The sequence below is a fragment of the Cyprinodon tularosa genome, unplaced genomic scaffold, assembly GCF_016077235.1.
Source record: "Cyprinodon tularosa strain WSP-4 unplaced genomic scaffold, ASM1607723v1 ctg63, whole genome shotgun sequence".
NCBI classification, from domain to species: Eukaryota; Metazoa; Chordata; class Actinopteri; order Cyprinodontiformes; family Cyprinodontidae; genus Cyprinodon; species Cyprinodon tularosa.
The window spans coordinates 1,723,825-1,739,684 of record NW_024039374.1 but is presented as its reverse complement, the minus strand read 5'-3'; the positions used below and the strand labels follow the sequence as shown (position 1 = coordinate 1,739,684).

The following is a 15,860-nucleotide window of genomic DNA, read 5'->3' as shown; positions in this document are numbered from 1 at the left end:
AATACTAGGACTTGCTGTATTTTGAATACAGCGTTGCATGTCAAAAGATCAACCTCTGGACAGCCTGCTAATCTGTTCCTTAGTGAAAGAGCGCTCTCTGCTGACAAGTTTCTATACTCTTTTTAAGTCTACAGGTTTTTAATACTCATCCTAACTGAAATTAAGCAGTGTTGGTGCTTTACGCCACAAAAAGACACGAAATGGTATGAATAGTACATTGGTGAAAAACATCTTGTACAAAAATTTAGCTTGATAAGGAATAAAGGCCAATCAAACAAGTGGCATATCAGATTCCACTGCAAATGCCTTTACACTTTTTATGGATTTCATCCATCCATCCATCCATCCATCCATCCATCCATCCATCCATCCATCCATCCATCCATCCATCCATCCGTCCATCCATCCGTTCGTCCATCCATCCGTTCGTCCATCCATCCGTTCGTCCATCCATCCGTTCGTTCATCCATCAATGTATACAGCAGTCATCCTTAGAATGCAACACTACAAGGACATAAGAGCAATATACTAAGAAGATATAATAAAAATATCATTATAAAAAATTCACATTTTTGGTATGAACCTATTTTGTTGTATTTTATGTGGTAGAATTTGTAATTTTTATGTCTGTCTGTGTCCGTTAAACCTCTTGCTTTGTGTTACTTTATGGTTATAAACTGATTATTTGTAAAGATTTACAATAACAAAATGTTTTACCACATCATTTAGCTAGCCGCTAGAATGTGAATGTTTTTTAAATATAGTACCCTTGTATTTCAGAGAGACCAGCAATTATTTTTGTGTAGCCCATGTTTAAAATATAATATGTCCCTCTCAGTGAAGTAGAAATGGTACGGTCCAAGATGGCGGCCTCCATGTGGAAGCAATGTCTAACTGCTGCAGTCAAAGTTAAACGTTTTTCTCCGTCTTTCACTGGTAAACGTAGTTTTTTGCCTAATGCAGCTAGATTATTTTTATCTTGTAACTTTATACTTGGGTTTATTACGTTAGATTTACCCTTTAGAGACAAGGTTGGCAAATTTAAGCTGAGGAAGAATGTCACTTGTTTGTTAGCTAACATTTGATCGGTGTGTTTTGATAGCAAAACGATGCTTGCTGCCGGCAGCTTACACAGACCCCAAGATCTGGGAGGAAAGAGAGAAGGACCCCCAGAACCTTGGTAAGACCCATTCATGTTTACGGATTTTGAAGGCCAGTCCTGTTTACAACCTGGAAGAATAATCAATGCTTTTCAGTGTCGTCTGACATCCGTAAAAGCTTGTGATCTAAACTTCTTTCTTCTTCTATTAACTTTATTTGCCCAGTTTTGTGGGCTTAATTCATTTTTGGTTATATCTGGGAAGTTTTTTGAAGTTGAATATTTATAAAGACAAACCTTTTACTTGTAAAACTGTTTTGATGGATAAAAATGTTCTTCTCTTAAACATAAATACACTCTGATATAACCCTAAGACACCTGTAGGGGTTGGCAAATTATTAATAAAACTCTTTGTGCAAGGATGTCCTCTAATTTATTTTTACGTTTGTTGCTACTGTAATGACACTCAATAAACACCAGGTGGCACTGTAGCCCAGTGGTGTATTGATATCCTAATATTATAATTTATTTATTTTTTTTGATATCCTAATATAGGCTTGAATATTTATTTCTCTTACCCTGTTGTGGCTTGTATTAAAAAAAAACAGTTTTGTTTGTTGCTTTTACATCATTTTAAAATACACATTGGGACTGTTTTTGACAGGTGTGCTTTGATGGTAAACTGTTGGCGAAGGTTTTTATAACTTTTATCAAATTATGGTATTTTCCATACTTGCTTCTTAACAGCTTTGCTGGCCAATCTGATGGATAGAACCTATGACCGAAATCTCCCAGTTAGCTCTCTGACCATCTCACGGGTAAACTATATCTCTTTATGATCATCATTTATTTATTTTTTATAGGGCAATACCTGATGCCCAGCAGCCGTATCTGTTCTCTGTTTCAGTTTGTCGACAACATATCGTGTAGAGAGGAAGTTGATCAAGCAGAGTACTACCTGTACAAGTATGTGCAACCGTTTTCCTTCTTTAATATCATCACGTCTGCAGAATATTTGCTGCTTCCTTGTTTTTCTTTCTTTTTACGGTACCCACTCCAGTGTTTTCCTTGGATTGAATTGTCTGTTTGGTTTGCCTGTTTTGGCTTATATTCAGTCACATGGTCCTCTTTGTTCAGGGCATCTCCAGACCTTTCCTGTTTATTCCTTCCTGTGGAATTTGCTCCTATTTATGTGATTTCTCAGTTTAGCACGTTTCCAAAACAGATTCTCATTCAGAGGACGTTTATTTTTGTTATAGTTATGAAAATAAAACTGCTATTCTATTTTGGGTTGCTTGTAAAGCATTTCTAGTGGCTTTGCTTCTGCCCTGGATTGTTACATTTTATTCATCTGGGAAAGTTTTCAGGATAAAGGTGTCATGTTAGACGACCTATTGCTGAATCTGACTGCTTTCTCTATCTGTCTTTGTTGTTTTTTTTATAATCCAAGGTTTCGTCACAGTCCAAACTGTTGGTACTTACGGGACTGGACCATACACACCTGGATCAGACAGTGTCTGAAATATGGGGCTAGAGATAAGGCCCTGCACACCCTCAAAAACAAGGTACAGGATGATGAATGATTCCCTGGACAGTTTTATAATCAGAGCTAACCTGGTCAGACTAAACCAATATGTGTTTTAGCGCACGTTTTAGTAGTATAACTTCTGTCATGTTAAACATTTGCAGTCCATTATGAATGAGATGTGTCTTTGTAATGGGCCTCAATGGGGTGAGTGAGCTTTATGCAGCAGATCTAGCCCCATTTTCACAAATAATTTTAACTTGGTAAGATAAAGGTTATTATTTACAAAGCAACTTGGGCTTTAAGAGAACCCCTGAAGTGCAAAAAAGGTTGGGAGCAGATAGGAGGAAATTTAGAGAGACTAAAAGTGTTTTAAGTGGGGTGTCTGTCAGAAAAGGAGAGAACTGTTTGGCAGATTCTGCTCCTAAAATGTGCAAAAGAGGAGCACTTAAACTTCTTTAATAATCATTTCAATCAGATTCACTATTTTCTATGGTCAAATTGGTTAAAGTAACATGATTTATTTAAGATTAGTAAATCATAGGATATTTATCATTATGATGAATACAACATTAAAAAATGTTCGTACTATACAGTAAATTAATTCCATTATTTACAATTTGTAAAATTCTCTGCCAAACATTTTTATATAGCTATCAAGTCACTGGAAAATATTTATATAGATACTAACTCTGGGTAAAATGGAGTTTAATAATATACGTTCTATAGGAAGATATAAAAAAAGATGACAAAGTATTTGCTGTATTATCCATGGTCTGCCATATCCTAAATGGTCATCTAGAAATCACTTATGATGCCATCTCTCTAACGCCCAGATTCCACATCCACTCAGACTCATCCAAACGTCACGGTCCATGTACGTGTTCTCCATCCTTCACTGCCAAAATACAGAGCAAATCTATTTTCTGCTCCAATCTGTTGGAATCCGGCCAGGTCAAGATCCGCAAAGGCAATGGTTTTAAAAAGGAATAAGGAATGTGGAATAGATCCGGTTACTAAAACTGACCAGTTACTTCAAATTTGATCATAACTCTTATATGTCCTAAAAGAATAAGAACGTCACATTTGATTTTTGGATGCAAACTTTAAACTTTTTTATTTTATGCTGAAAGACTTACAAGTTTCATAAAATTCTTTCGCAAAAACTCCCAAGAGCGCATCTCACAACTTCAAGAGCAACTTTTCCTCGCAGACTTGGAGGAAGAGATGCAGATTTTGGCAGTAGATAATAAACCTGGGCAGAAACTGCACGTCTGCTGGATAGGCCTACTGATGGTGCGTTTTAATTATGTCATATTAAATTAAGCGTTTATTACCTCGTATTGTGCACCGATGAATGATGCTATGGAGTGGGACGAGTATGGAGGATGTGACGTTTCGGGATAAGTTTTGGTTGCGGCTGGTTGCATTTCTTATGCCGTTGGATGGTAACTATTTACCCTTACTCACTTGTTTTTACTTGAGTAACTTTTTGAGAAGATCGTACTTTAAGGCGTGGTTTTTCTGCTTCATACTTTTTACTTTTAGCAGACTAAAACCTCTGGCTACCCTACTCATAATCAGAAACTTCACTCAATGAAGAACGGCCTTGTTTTAAACAAAAATGCATAATCTCTTAAGTAGAACTTTGTTTTATACTCCATCCATCCATCCATCCATCCATCCATCCATCCATCCATCCATCCATCCATCCATTTTCTAGCACGTTTGTCCCGAGTGGGGTCGCAAGGGGTGCTGGTGCCTATCTCCAGCAGTCAATGGGCGAGAGGCGGGGTACACCCTGGACAGGTCGCCAGTCCATCGCAGGGCGTAATCCATTTATTATTTTTTATTTGCTGATCCTGCTCTGTCATTTGGAAGTCAAGTGGATATACAGCAAATAGTTTACTCATATTACAGGAAGTAACTTACCGGTACCAAATTCTCACCTACATCAGTAACATACTATCAGTAATGATGAGATTTTAATTGCAATGAATATCTTTTTTCTTCCTACTCAAACTATTGTTTCATTCCTGAATGTAGTATTTTTTAGATACCTTTGTTTTGTATATTTACTCAGTGTGTGAGTAACCTATTTCCCAATCATCTTTTCACTCTTACTTGAGGGATTTGTTGGATTGGATTTTTGTTTTTCTTTTTTTTTTTTTTTATGTTTTTTCCAAATCGAATGTTTTATACAAGCAGGCAATCACAGTAAAACATCTACAGATGAGTGCAAATTAATACCAAATGGATATGACCATTGCTCTGAGTAAATAAAATGAGAATTTTGATACCATTTTATCATCTTGTTCCTTATTTAAATTTTTTGTATCCAACCGGGATTCTATAATCTGTAAATTTCACTCTCTTGTTAACTAGGAGTTTATTCATCTTCTTATTCCTTTTTCCTTTCTAATTCCTAGCAATAGAATTAGCCACATCCCTTCACCAAGATAGGAAATTCTCCCAGTTGCTCTGATTAGAGACACTCTGAAGCTAGAACTCCTTGTGGGGAATCTTTAGGCTGAGTTAAGAGCTCCCTTTGTCATTTATTTTAGTTGTAATTAAACTGCTTATTACACCCTCCAACCTGATATAACCATTTTTGATGATATCGCATTAAACTATTACTAATCAGTTTGTACTGAAGCATAATGGCTGAACTTGTTTTATTTATACCGTAGTATTGTTTCCTGTATGTTTGCGCAGGTCCAGTATGGAATATTCCCAGATGACTTTACCTTTAACCTGCTGTTGGATTCCTACATTAAGAATGAAGACTTTAAAAGTAAGGTTCATTAAAGTAAAGTCTTGTTCATTTGCCACTTCATTCTGCCGCTCTTTTATGTGTCTATATCAACCCTGCTCCTCTCCACACCTCTGTTTGTTCTGTGATTTTATTTCTGACCTTATTGAAAACAGAAGTGGATCAGAACAGGCTTGTTTATTATTACAATCTGTTTAAGCTGATGTTTGCTTGAGTCAAGCTGAGGCTTTTCAACCAAAGATCTCTATAAACTATTGAGCATGGCAGTGGCAGTGTCATGCTGTACTGCCATCGGTACTGGTATTTTGAAATAATGTGTAGCATGTCCAGGTAATTCCACTTCAACACAAGTTAATAGTTTGATGCTTCACAACTAGGTTAAATTGAGCCTCATAACAGGACAACGATTAGTATGATGGTTCTTTTCATTTGAAATTCATGCAGCTCAAAGTTGCACTAATGAAGTATAATACATCCCACAAATTTTACAAGGTATATACTTTGTTTTTTGCGAAAACATTTTCTTTTGCTTTGTATTTGCAGCCACACAGTTAAAGAAGATATGTAAAAACAGAAGAATAATTAGAGAGAAATGAACCATAAATGTTGAATCTTTAAGAAATAATCTGAAATACAGGAGAAAATACAGTATTCCATACATGAATGTATAAAATATCTCTCAGAAAATTATGAATTAAATAACAATACAGTTTTTTAATGTGCTTTGATTGTGCAGGTGCATGTTCTGTGGTGGAAGAGGTGATGCTCCAGGAGGCCTTCGATCTTCCCTCCACTCAGATCCTCTCTCTCAACGCTTTGGGCTCTTTCCTTGCAACCAAACCCCAACTCTCTGTGGGTGGAAACTCATTACCTATTATTTTTTTTCTGCTTCTTATTCAGTTTGCTTTGACATAAAATGGGATAGACATTTCAAATTACTCGTTTTTGTGCTCAGGTGTCAGAGGAGCGAGCAATCGGGGCGTCACTCCTCCTCTGCGGGCTAAAGCAAGACAACACTGTTGGCTTCAGCGCACAGCTCCTTGGCAGTGCTCTCCTCGGTGTGTTTGTCGTCTGTCCCCACAGCTTCCCGATTGCATTGTGATTGATTCATCCAGGACTCTCTCATTATCAGCTTGTCTCATTTGTTTTGTCTCTTCCTCTTCATCCAGGCAAGGTGGAGATTTTAAAGGGCATCCATGCTGTATTTAAGGGCATGCCTCTGTCGTGGGTTAGAGGATATCTGGGACGAGCGCTGGCTGTGATGGAAAGAGTTTCTGCGGCTTCTGGTGACATCAAGCTGTCTAAAGACACAGTAAGAGTAGATCACAAACATTAATGTTTTCTATGAAAAGCTCCTTAAAAAGAAACACACTTCCTGGACTTGGCCTTTGGTTGCTGACTAATTATTAACTGTCTGATTAGCAGACTTTTTTGCGTGTAGTTTGTTGCTCTTGCCTGGGGGGGTGGGGAATATAACTAACAAAATATAAATATATATGTATTTGGGGTTTTTTTAGCTTGGAAAAAGTTTTTTTTTTTTTTTTTTTTTTAATAAATAAAGAAAAAGACCATATCAAATACAATTTTTTCAACATCTACAAGTTTGGGGGAAAAAGTAAATTTGAATTTAGAGTAGTTTCTGTTTAAAAAAAAACACTTATTTTTTAGGTTTTTACTTTTTCCTAACATTGTCTTCTTTGCTGCTGCTATCTCTGTTCATTGCTTAGTTTCATTTTAAAGCTGTAATTTCACACAATAGTGGTGCAAATACTCCTTAGCGACTTTTTTATTATGTTTTATGATAATAAACATGGTTCAGAGTTTCCCACGCTTGTTAATGCTCTATATACAGTAATTCCTCAGCTGCTTTTCCTGCAGCAAAATGCGTCTGACAGCTTTTCCCTTCACAGCCAACTTGACTTTATGCAATGGCTGTACAATTTGGCTACAACTCTCCTTTCTTCAGTGTGGCTGCAAACCCACTGTCAGCCAATTTTACACACCTAAAGGGCTGAGAAAGGTTACTGTCCTACCCTAGTTAAACCTCTAGGATTTGGAAGCTGTTTTTTGAAATTGTAGTTCTATCTAAAATCCAGTTAATTGCCCTGCGCTACTCCGTGCCCTTCATCACTCTTTTAGCTAAACTGTAACCTTCACTATATCCATCAGTACAACTATGCTGTGTTTGTTGTTTTGTTCACCTTGGGTTACATTTCCAATTGGGCAAAGTGATCTCAATTTGTTGTGTTAATTTGCAAGATTTAAATAGGGACCTCTCAGGCCCTAATTAGCTTTTTTATCCTAAAGCTAATAAAAGTAAAGTTGCAAGTAGTAATTGTCTGGAAAGTTCTCCAACAGAAAGCCTCATTCTCTACAAAAAGATCAAAAGGATGTGAAGTAAAATCAGTTTTTCTTATAGACTTGTGAGAAAGTTGTATATCAAATAATTACCTGAAACCAGATAATTATACCCTGAAACATAAGGAGCTCAGGGAAAAAAAAAACATCGCTTTTTTTTTTTTTTTTTTTTTTTTTTGCAAAGACTGGATTCATTTCTGAAAAATGAGAAACATAAGTTACTGCTAATTAACATGAATAAACTAATTTGACCCAGTGGGGTTGATCCGATCCTTAACATACAAACAAGCGAATAATGCACTGTTAGAAACATACTATAGCTATTGTGTTGGCATGACAGAGAAATATTTTGAAAAAATTATAATCCATTTATAAAAATAAGTTCAAACTACACACCACACTTCATTTTAATTTATTCTAACTCTGATCTGATGCTGCTGGGGCAAAAAAATAAAGGTTCCAAAGTTTAAATCATTAGCAAGTCTTATTAAAAGTTTCTTTTTTTTAAAGAGCTTAAAGAAAATCATGCATTCTTTTGTATTTATTTATGTTCCATGTTTATTCCCCACATTTAATACATAAAAATACTAGAACTGAGTGCATAAGAAATACAAAGAACCAAAGGTCTGGAGAATTACAATGACATCAAATGGATTCTTTGGATCTTTCTTGATCTTTGTACATGGAAATGGCAAGATGTAATGAAATAGGAACTGGATATTTCCTGTAAGAAGTGCACTGTTATTGAACGGTTCCAATTAATGGAAGAAAACATGATAAATAATGATTAAATAAATGAATCAATAAATTATCATAATGGTTCACCTGACTTCTTCCCTGCTCAGTCGAAGCTTTTTGCTTGATGTGGTTCTGTTTCCCTAAGTGTTCAGAACCTTCCTGCCTTGGTAACCTGCAGCTTAAAGGAGTCAAGAGATCCTAAACAGCCTATTAAAAGCAGATCTGGACCTGTGTCACACTAGAATGTCTTTTTTTTTTCTACCACAGTCTTTAGATGGAGATGTAGGAGTGTAAAAAAAGTTAGCTTAGCCACCAGCATTCATTAAAACCGTCTCTGCATAGTGACAATGTTAACAATGCACAACATTATACAACACAGACAGCCTGCTGTTTTATCTCCAGACAGGTTTCATCTGCTTAGGTTAAAGCCACCTGCAGTTGCATTGTTATTTTGACGCGTATGCATGCACGCACAGCTGGTAGTGTTGCCTCTAATCCAGGAGGTGCTGTCCAGTTCAATAACCAAGCTTTATTCACGTTTAATGAGATTTTTAAACCGCCTGGAGCTTTGAGGTTTTCCATGAGAATCACTGCCACAGAAACCAGTTGGTGTCTGACAGAGGCAGAGCATTAATGTAGACAGAGACGATGTATTACAGCTGAGTGCAGCCTCAGGTCACAGTAGATTAGCGTTTCTCATAGATTAAGAGGTGAGTCATCAAGTAATTCTCAGCCTTACTACGTCATTACACACCTGTTTAGCTTTTGAAAGATGTTTAGTCAAACAGGCAAGAATTTTTTTTTTTTATCAGTTTTATCACATTATAAACCTCTAAAAAAAATATATATTTTTTTCCCCAGCTTGACAGTGTGAGTCACATCCTGCAGGAGCTGTCCTCGACCTCGGATGCAGACAGCTCTGGAGAGGAGTCGGACGTCGAGAAGAATAAAACAGAGGAAGGCATCGATGAGGATGATGAGGCTGAGAAGGCTAACCTTCCTCGCTATGTCATCAGATTCAGGGTGAGTGTTTGTTGTGTGCTGCCTTTGTTTGTCGCTGCTGCCGAAATTTCCATGAGCTTTCCTCGCCGAATGCAGGCCGGCAAGCACTGTATCCTGTTATGTCTGTATCTGTGACTCAGCTTTTTTAGAAAAGATTCAGCGAATGGAGCACTGCAGTCCTGTTTCAGGGGGTTTTGTTGTTTTTCTAATAATATTTACATAAAGTTTAAGTCCTAAACTCTTCAGCTTAATGGCGCTGCTCTGCTTTATTTGTTTCAATGCTTTTTCTTTACTGTAACAGACTTCCCAAACCAGCCTAAGATATCGTGTATTGATAGAGTTCTGGTTTCAACACTAATAGTTAAATCTCTGATTAGGCTGACATAGTGAATTGTTCTTTCAGTTGATGGTGAGTTCATTCAACCGGGTCTTTTAGACCAAAATAATTTAATGTAAAATGATTAGGCCGGGGATCCGTGGTTTATAATGTATATGTTTTTTAATTAACTGAAAGAAACAATCAACATAATCTACTGGGGGGTGGTTTTATGAGGCAGAAACCCCTAAACAGTTAAATGCATGAGTTCATCTGGTGGTTTCATTCAGGGAAGATAAGCTCTGAATGAGTCGTACCTTCACTGGGATGGAATATGGTGCATCCAAGATGGCCACAACTAGGGGTGTAATGATGCATTGATCCATATCTATATACCTGTCAAATGAGTAACAATCTAATTATATTGATGCAGAATGAAAGCACTAGCTCCTGTGGTACCAGGTATGTAAAAGGGGATGTTAATAAGAACAATGCCTTTTTAATTTAAGTGCATGAGTTGAATAATCTTTGATTGAAGTCATGCCTAAAGTTTTACATTTTTAAGTTATCATGCCTACTAATAGTTAATTAAATAAAATATAGAAAATATAAGAAAATATTTGATTATTCATCTATTTATTTAGTATAAATAAACAGATCGCTAGTTGTTTCAATAGCAGTTTGTCCGTGAGCTCTGACCTGTTGGTATGTCATTCACACCTGGGATCTCTAGCACATACAGTCGGTTCCTCCAGTCTGGAAGGAGTTAGACTAATAATACTGTCTTTGGATCAATCATGCTAGAGTGGAGATGTATCTAAAGGACAGTGTACCACGAGAACCACTGTTTTTACAGTGTAAACAAGGACCCAGTCCATACAACGCAATAACGAGCCTCAGTGGGAAGAGGAGAATCCTGTCAATTTCCTATTTTCCTTTTTCCTTTTATAAGACTAAGAGTTAGGTGGCTGAAAACTGGGTACAGCCGGTTTTTAACAGGAAAATGGTCCCATAAAGACACCACTAGGGTTAGGGTTAGAAGAAGCTACCATTAAGCTTCTGGGCGTCCTTGTCTAAGCTTTGAATTAAGCCCTGTTAAATAATGAGAGGAATTTGTTTAAAAGCTGAGTCAATGCCAGAAAAATGACAAATTTAAAGGCTTTTACTGGTTTCTTTGAAGGCTTTAAAGGCTGGCTTTACTAGATGCTGCTTAAAATGAAAATTAAACCAAAGCAAAACTGTGGTATTCACTTCAACATGTTCATAGGCTAACTCATTCTATCCTCTGGAGGCTTTAGTAACCTTTTAATGAAAAAAGTTCAAACTTAAAATGTTACTATGTAGTTATAATTATTATTATTATTATTATATTATTACTATGTAATTGTTAAAATTATTGTTACTATGTATTATTCATTATATGGTAATATAATGGTACTGGTAATATATTTAGGAAAACCCAGTTAAAATAGTTTTTTAACCAGATTTCTCTATAGTATAATGTTGCCATTGCTGCCGATATTGCATTAAACTATTTATCTAACCTTTCCCTTCCTCTCCAGGAGCTGAGCAGTCATTTGGAGTCTCAGGGTAAAGTGGACCCCACCTCCTTCCAAGATTTAGTGACCACCCTGACCCAGCAGAACCTGGCCTCTGTAGAGAAACCAGACATGGAGCAGTACCAGAGCCGACTAAAGGCCTGGGAGGCTGAAAAGAGGCAGCTGATCCAGAGGGAGAAGGATTTTAGGGCGAAAGCTGAGCATGAGAGACGAGAGCGATTAGCTGCCAAGGCTGCAGCTCAGCAAGTTTAGAAACTGCAGTTAAATTAAAATGGTCTACTCGCTGTAAGCTTTACCATCAAGGATACAAAAATATGAACACCCACATTTTACTAGTTACTTTTGTGTATATATATATATATATGGAGTTGTTTTTAAATGTTAAAATTAAATAAATTGCAACTTAATAGAAATTCAGTCTAGCATTTGTTTTGTATTTGATGAACTGCAAGATATGCTGCTTGGTAACTATTATAAATAAGGATAGGGATAGCAGCCATCACAAATATTTCCCCCCTTCCCTTCTCCCTTTCCATCTACATTTGTCCCTGTTATGTCTTTTTGTTTTTTATTCCGGTAGTTTTCTCATGGGAGTATAAAAAGGGCATTTAAACGGAAGATTTTTATTTATTTTTATCTTAAAATCAGATTATTTTCCTGGAAAGGAATGCATTTATAACCAGAAATCCCTCTTTGTTTGCACATGGGAAACATTTATTCAAGCAGTTTTGATCCTGATCATTCCTAGAAAAAAAACTAAAATTCCTCTCAAAGTTTAGCTGGATAAAATGAGGCTGCAGCATCAGCTAAAACACAAAAACTGGCTAAAGTCAGATGTTTGACCCTAATGGGTTTTAGGGGAAGAAAATGGCGTGGTGGTGGTGCACACAATGTGTTCATTCCACATTATTTAGCCTCTATTCAGTATTCAGAGCACGATCTTGGGAAAAGAGCTTGGTATGCAGACCTGCTTGAATGGGCAGCACAAAATACTGAAACAAGAGCTATTGTGATTCAAGTAATCTTTAATGCGTCTGAAAAACCTTTTTATTATTGAAAGTCAGGCTAAGGCAGAATGTAAGTATGAAAACAGGGTTTTTTTGCCTGCCAGCCGCCACAGCAACCCTTCATCTGAATGAAGGGTACTGATTTTCAATTCAGAGCACACTGATGTTAATTTAAAGGATTTTTATGTTTTAAATAAAAAGAGACATTCTGTGGAAAACTGAAACTTACAAGAGTTGAAAGACCAGACTGAAATGACATCAGGACATAAACGATAACCAGAGCGTGATTTCATACGGATCTATGCGAAATCTTCTGGCTAGCATTAAGAACGCTATTTATCATGAATGTCTGGCACAGCTCTGCATTTGATTTTCTATTTGTATTTTTTTTAATCCTCCAAAACCATGCAGAAAAAGTCATGATTTGTTTTAATGGTGGCACACTAGCATGTAGAGAGACACACCTCCAAACTGTGCAGGTGGTTTCCACAAGAATGCACGTTTCCTGCTAATTTTTGGGCTGCATTTTGAAGCATAATGGACCATTGACAATGTCAGGAGTCATGTCATCATGTTTGCTCATTTTAAGCAGAGGAAAGAAAGAACAAGTTGCAGATTTCTTGGTTTATAGTACAATTTAAAGGGATTAATATTGGCTTTGTGTGCATGACTTGGTTTGCCAACACGCCCACAATGCAATGTATCATGTTTATTTTATACACAAGTTATCACTTTTTTTTTTTTTTGTGCTTTGCATCACAAACCCCAACATTTACATCTTCTCATGCAGCTTATAACATTACATTAGGTGTGTCTTCAACAGCAAGACGGATTCTGTTGGTGGGGCTGCAGAAACATACCACTCTTGCATGGGAACTCCTGATAATATATTGCAAACAAACATTCTGGTGGAAATATGATTGAATACCCAAGAAAGCAAATGTTAAAAACTTGTTTGACAAGTGTTAATAATACATGAGCACCGTGTCTGCTTTCAAACTGAAATTAGATTTGAAATTTTTTGTTGTCCTGTTTGAAAGATTATATAGGTCTTGGAGACCATTGAAGGAGTTTTATTCTGGTTTGAAGGGCAGATTAGAGCTTGATCTGCATTTTGTGTAAGGAAATATTTCCATTTAAAGAGTGGACTTGTTTTCAATTCTGTATTTTCACTTCATTAATTATATCCAATTTTAAAGTATAATTCAGTGACAACCTGGGTTTGACTTTTCTGCACTGCAATTAGTGTCTAGATTTTAACATGTTATCTGATTTAAAATTAGATCTTTCTGTAAGTAAAATAGAAAAAAATCTACTTGTAATTAAATCAGCAGTTGCTTTCCATTTCTACGGGGATCACTAATTTTCCACTCATTTCCTAATGATTGGAGAGCAGAGACCTTTAGCAGCTTCCTGTCTGCCTGCAATGAATGAAGGCCAATTTCTCCATAAATATATCCATCACTGGAAATTAGCAGGTTGAAAGTTGCACCACTACTCTGCATACAAAAGAGATATTTCCTATTGCAGTTGATAGTGTTATACCTACCCTCTTTGTAAAAGTTTGTGATCATTATATCTAAACTAATCATTCCATCCACTGATAGGCTTAATGGGGTCACAAGGGGTGCTGGTGCCTATCTCCAGCTGTCTACAGGGGAGAGGCGGGGTCCACCCTGGACAGGTTGCCAGTCCATCACAGAGACAAACAACCATTCACTCACACCTAAGGAGAATTTAGAGAAGCCAAGAGTACCCAGATAAAACCCACAGGGGAGAACATGCAATCTCCATGCAGAATGACCCCAGGACTGGAATTGAACCTGCAACCTTCTTGCTTGAGAGCATCAATGCTACCCTCTGCACCACTGAGCAGCCCTAAACTAATCCACCTTTATTTATAAATCAGCTTGACGCGTCTTAAAGGACCAAAATATCATATATAGGGAATAGATATCACAAAGAAACATAAAAATTATCCTGCAATGAAAAAATCTCAGATTAAGGAGACATGATCTAAGAACAGAGGGAGGAGGCCTTTATATGAAAGCAACTTTCAAAGTTGTAGTTTTGAATTACAAAGTCATAACTTTGACTTTCAACGTCATAATTATGAGATATTTGACTTTCACACTTTGTATCTCATAATTATGACGTTGAAAGTCGAAGTTATGACTTTAAAGCTCAAAATTATTTATTTAAATCACATAATTATGTCTATCCATCCATCCGTTTTATAACACAAAACAAACATCCATTCACACACACAGCTAAGGGGACTGTAGAGAAACCAATTAACCTAACAGTCATGTTTTTGGACTGTGTGAGGAAGCCATAGTACCCGGAGAGAACCCACACATGCTCAGGGAGAACATGCAAACTCCATGCAGAAAGACCCCGGGCCAGGAATTGAACCCAGAACCTTCTTACTGCAAGGCAGCAGTGCTACCCACTGCACCACTGAGTAGCCCCATAATTATTTCATTTTTCTATTTTCGTGTGGCAGAAATGGGCTTCCATACCTTTCTGATAAGCAGTGGTAGGCTATTCTACATCTTAGGAGCTGCAGACAAAAAGTCTTGGTCTTTCGCATTATGAGGAGCAGCTAATCAGATGAGGGAAGAGGAGGAGAAATACACATTTTCCAGAAGCTGTAGACTATAAACTAGCTGTTCCTGTTAAGACAATTTCTAAAACTCCTACTGTTTGCTTCTGATTCTAATACTTCATGGGTATTTTTCCAGTGACATGAGGTCTTGCATCGCTTCTTTAATTCTCAGGTAGTGTTTAACCAGAATAAGAACTGCGTGTGTTGACACCTCAGAGGCAGTCAACCAAGAGAGACATTGGGAAGTTTGACTTTCACATTACTGGCAGTGATGCGCACAGTCTTTTAGGAGATCCTGTGTGTGTGTTTTTTTGATGGATGGAATAAGGAAGTTGGCTACAATGTGTCAATATAACCGAGTCTGAAAGAGAAAACACATTAGACATTATCGGGCTACAGAACACCTCCTACTGTACAAACACTTTATCTCTACCAGGAAACCCTTTTTTTTGAGACCAAGATATTTTGAAAGTGGGAAATGTTTGAGGAAGCCAGCACATTCTCATCTTTATCTCTGCAGTTTAATTTGCGCTGTTACTGAACAGGATGTTCATTTGAATATTCAGCAACATTTCCTCCATTTGCTCTTTTTTTGGGGGGGGGTTTATCTTTTTATGGCCTCAGTTTTTGTCATGCAAATAAAACATATCTTTGATCTTATCTTTTCAATGAGATCTTTCCTGTTTAGTCAACAGAATTCAAGCAGTATGCTTGATTCATAGCCCTGACTTTTATCTGTTATTAGACCAAAGTGCAACCTTATCCTATTTATTAAAAAGATAACAAAATGCTACTGCTTGCAGTGCTCTTCTTCTTCCAACTCCTACTTTTAAAGAAAAAAAGATGTTTATAACTTTCATTTTTCACTCCTTCAT

The 15,860-nt window shown here is 36.9% G+C and overlaps 1 protein-coding gene across 1 annotated transcript; it reads left to right on the top strand.

The window, feature by feature from the left end:
* Positions 1 to 836: 836 nt before the first annotated feature.
* Positions 837 to 11,787, top strand: mrps27 (mitochondrial ribosomal protein S27). Its single transcript, XM_038308031.1, has 11 exons — positions 837 to 936; positions 1,103 to 1,180; positions 1,847 to 1,917; positions 2,007 to 2,065; positions 2,550 to 2,664; positions 5,340 to 5,418; positions 6,134 to 6,249; positions 6,353 to 6,455; positions 6,567 to 6,709; positions 9,355 to 9,516; positions 11,374 to 11,787. The coding sequence occupies exons 1-11, from the start codon at positions 849 to 851 to the stop codon at positions 11,620 to 11,622; spliced, it is 1,263 nt and encodes a 420-aa protein (XP_038163959.1). The 5' UTR covers positions 837 to 848; the 3' UTR covers positions 11,623 to 11,787.
* Positions 11,788 to 15,860: the final 4,073 nt, after the last annotated feature.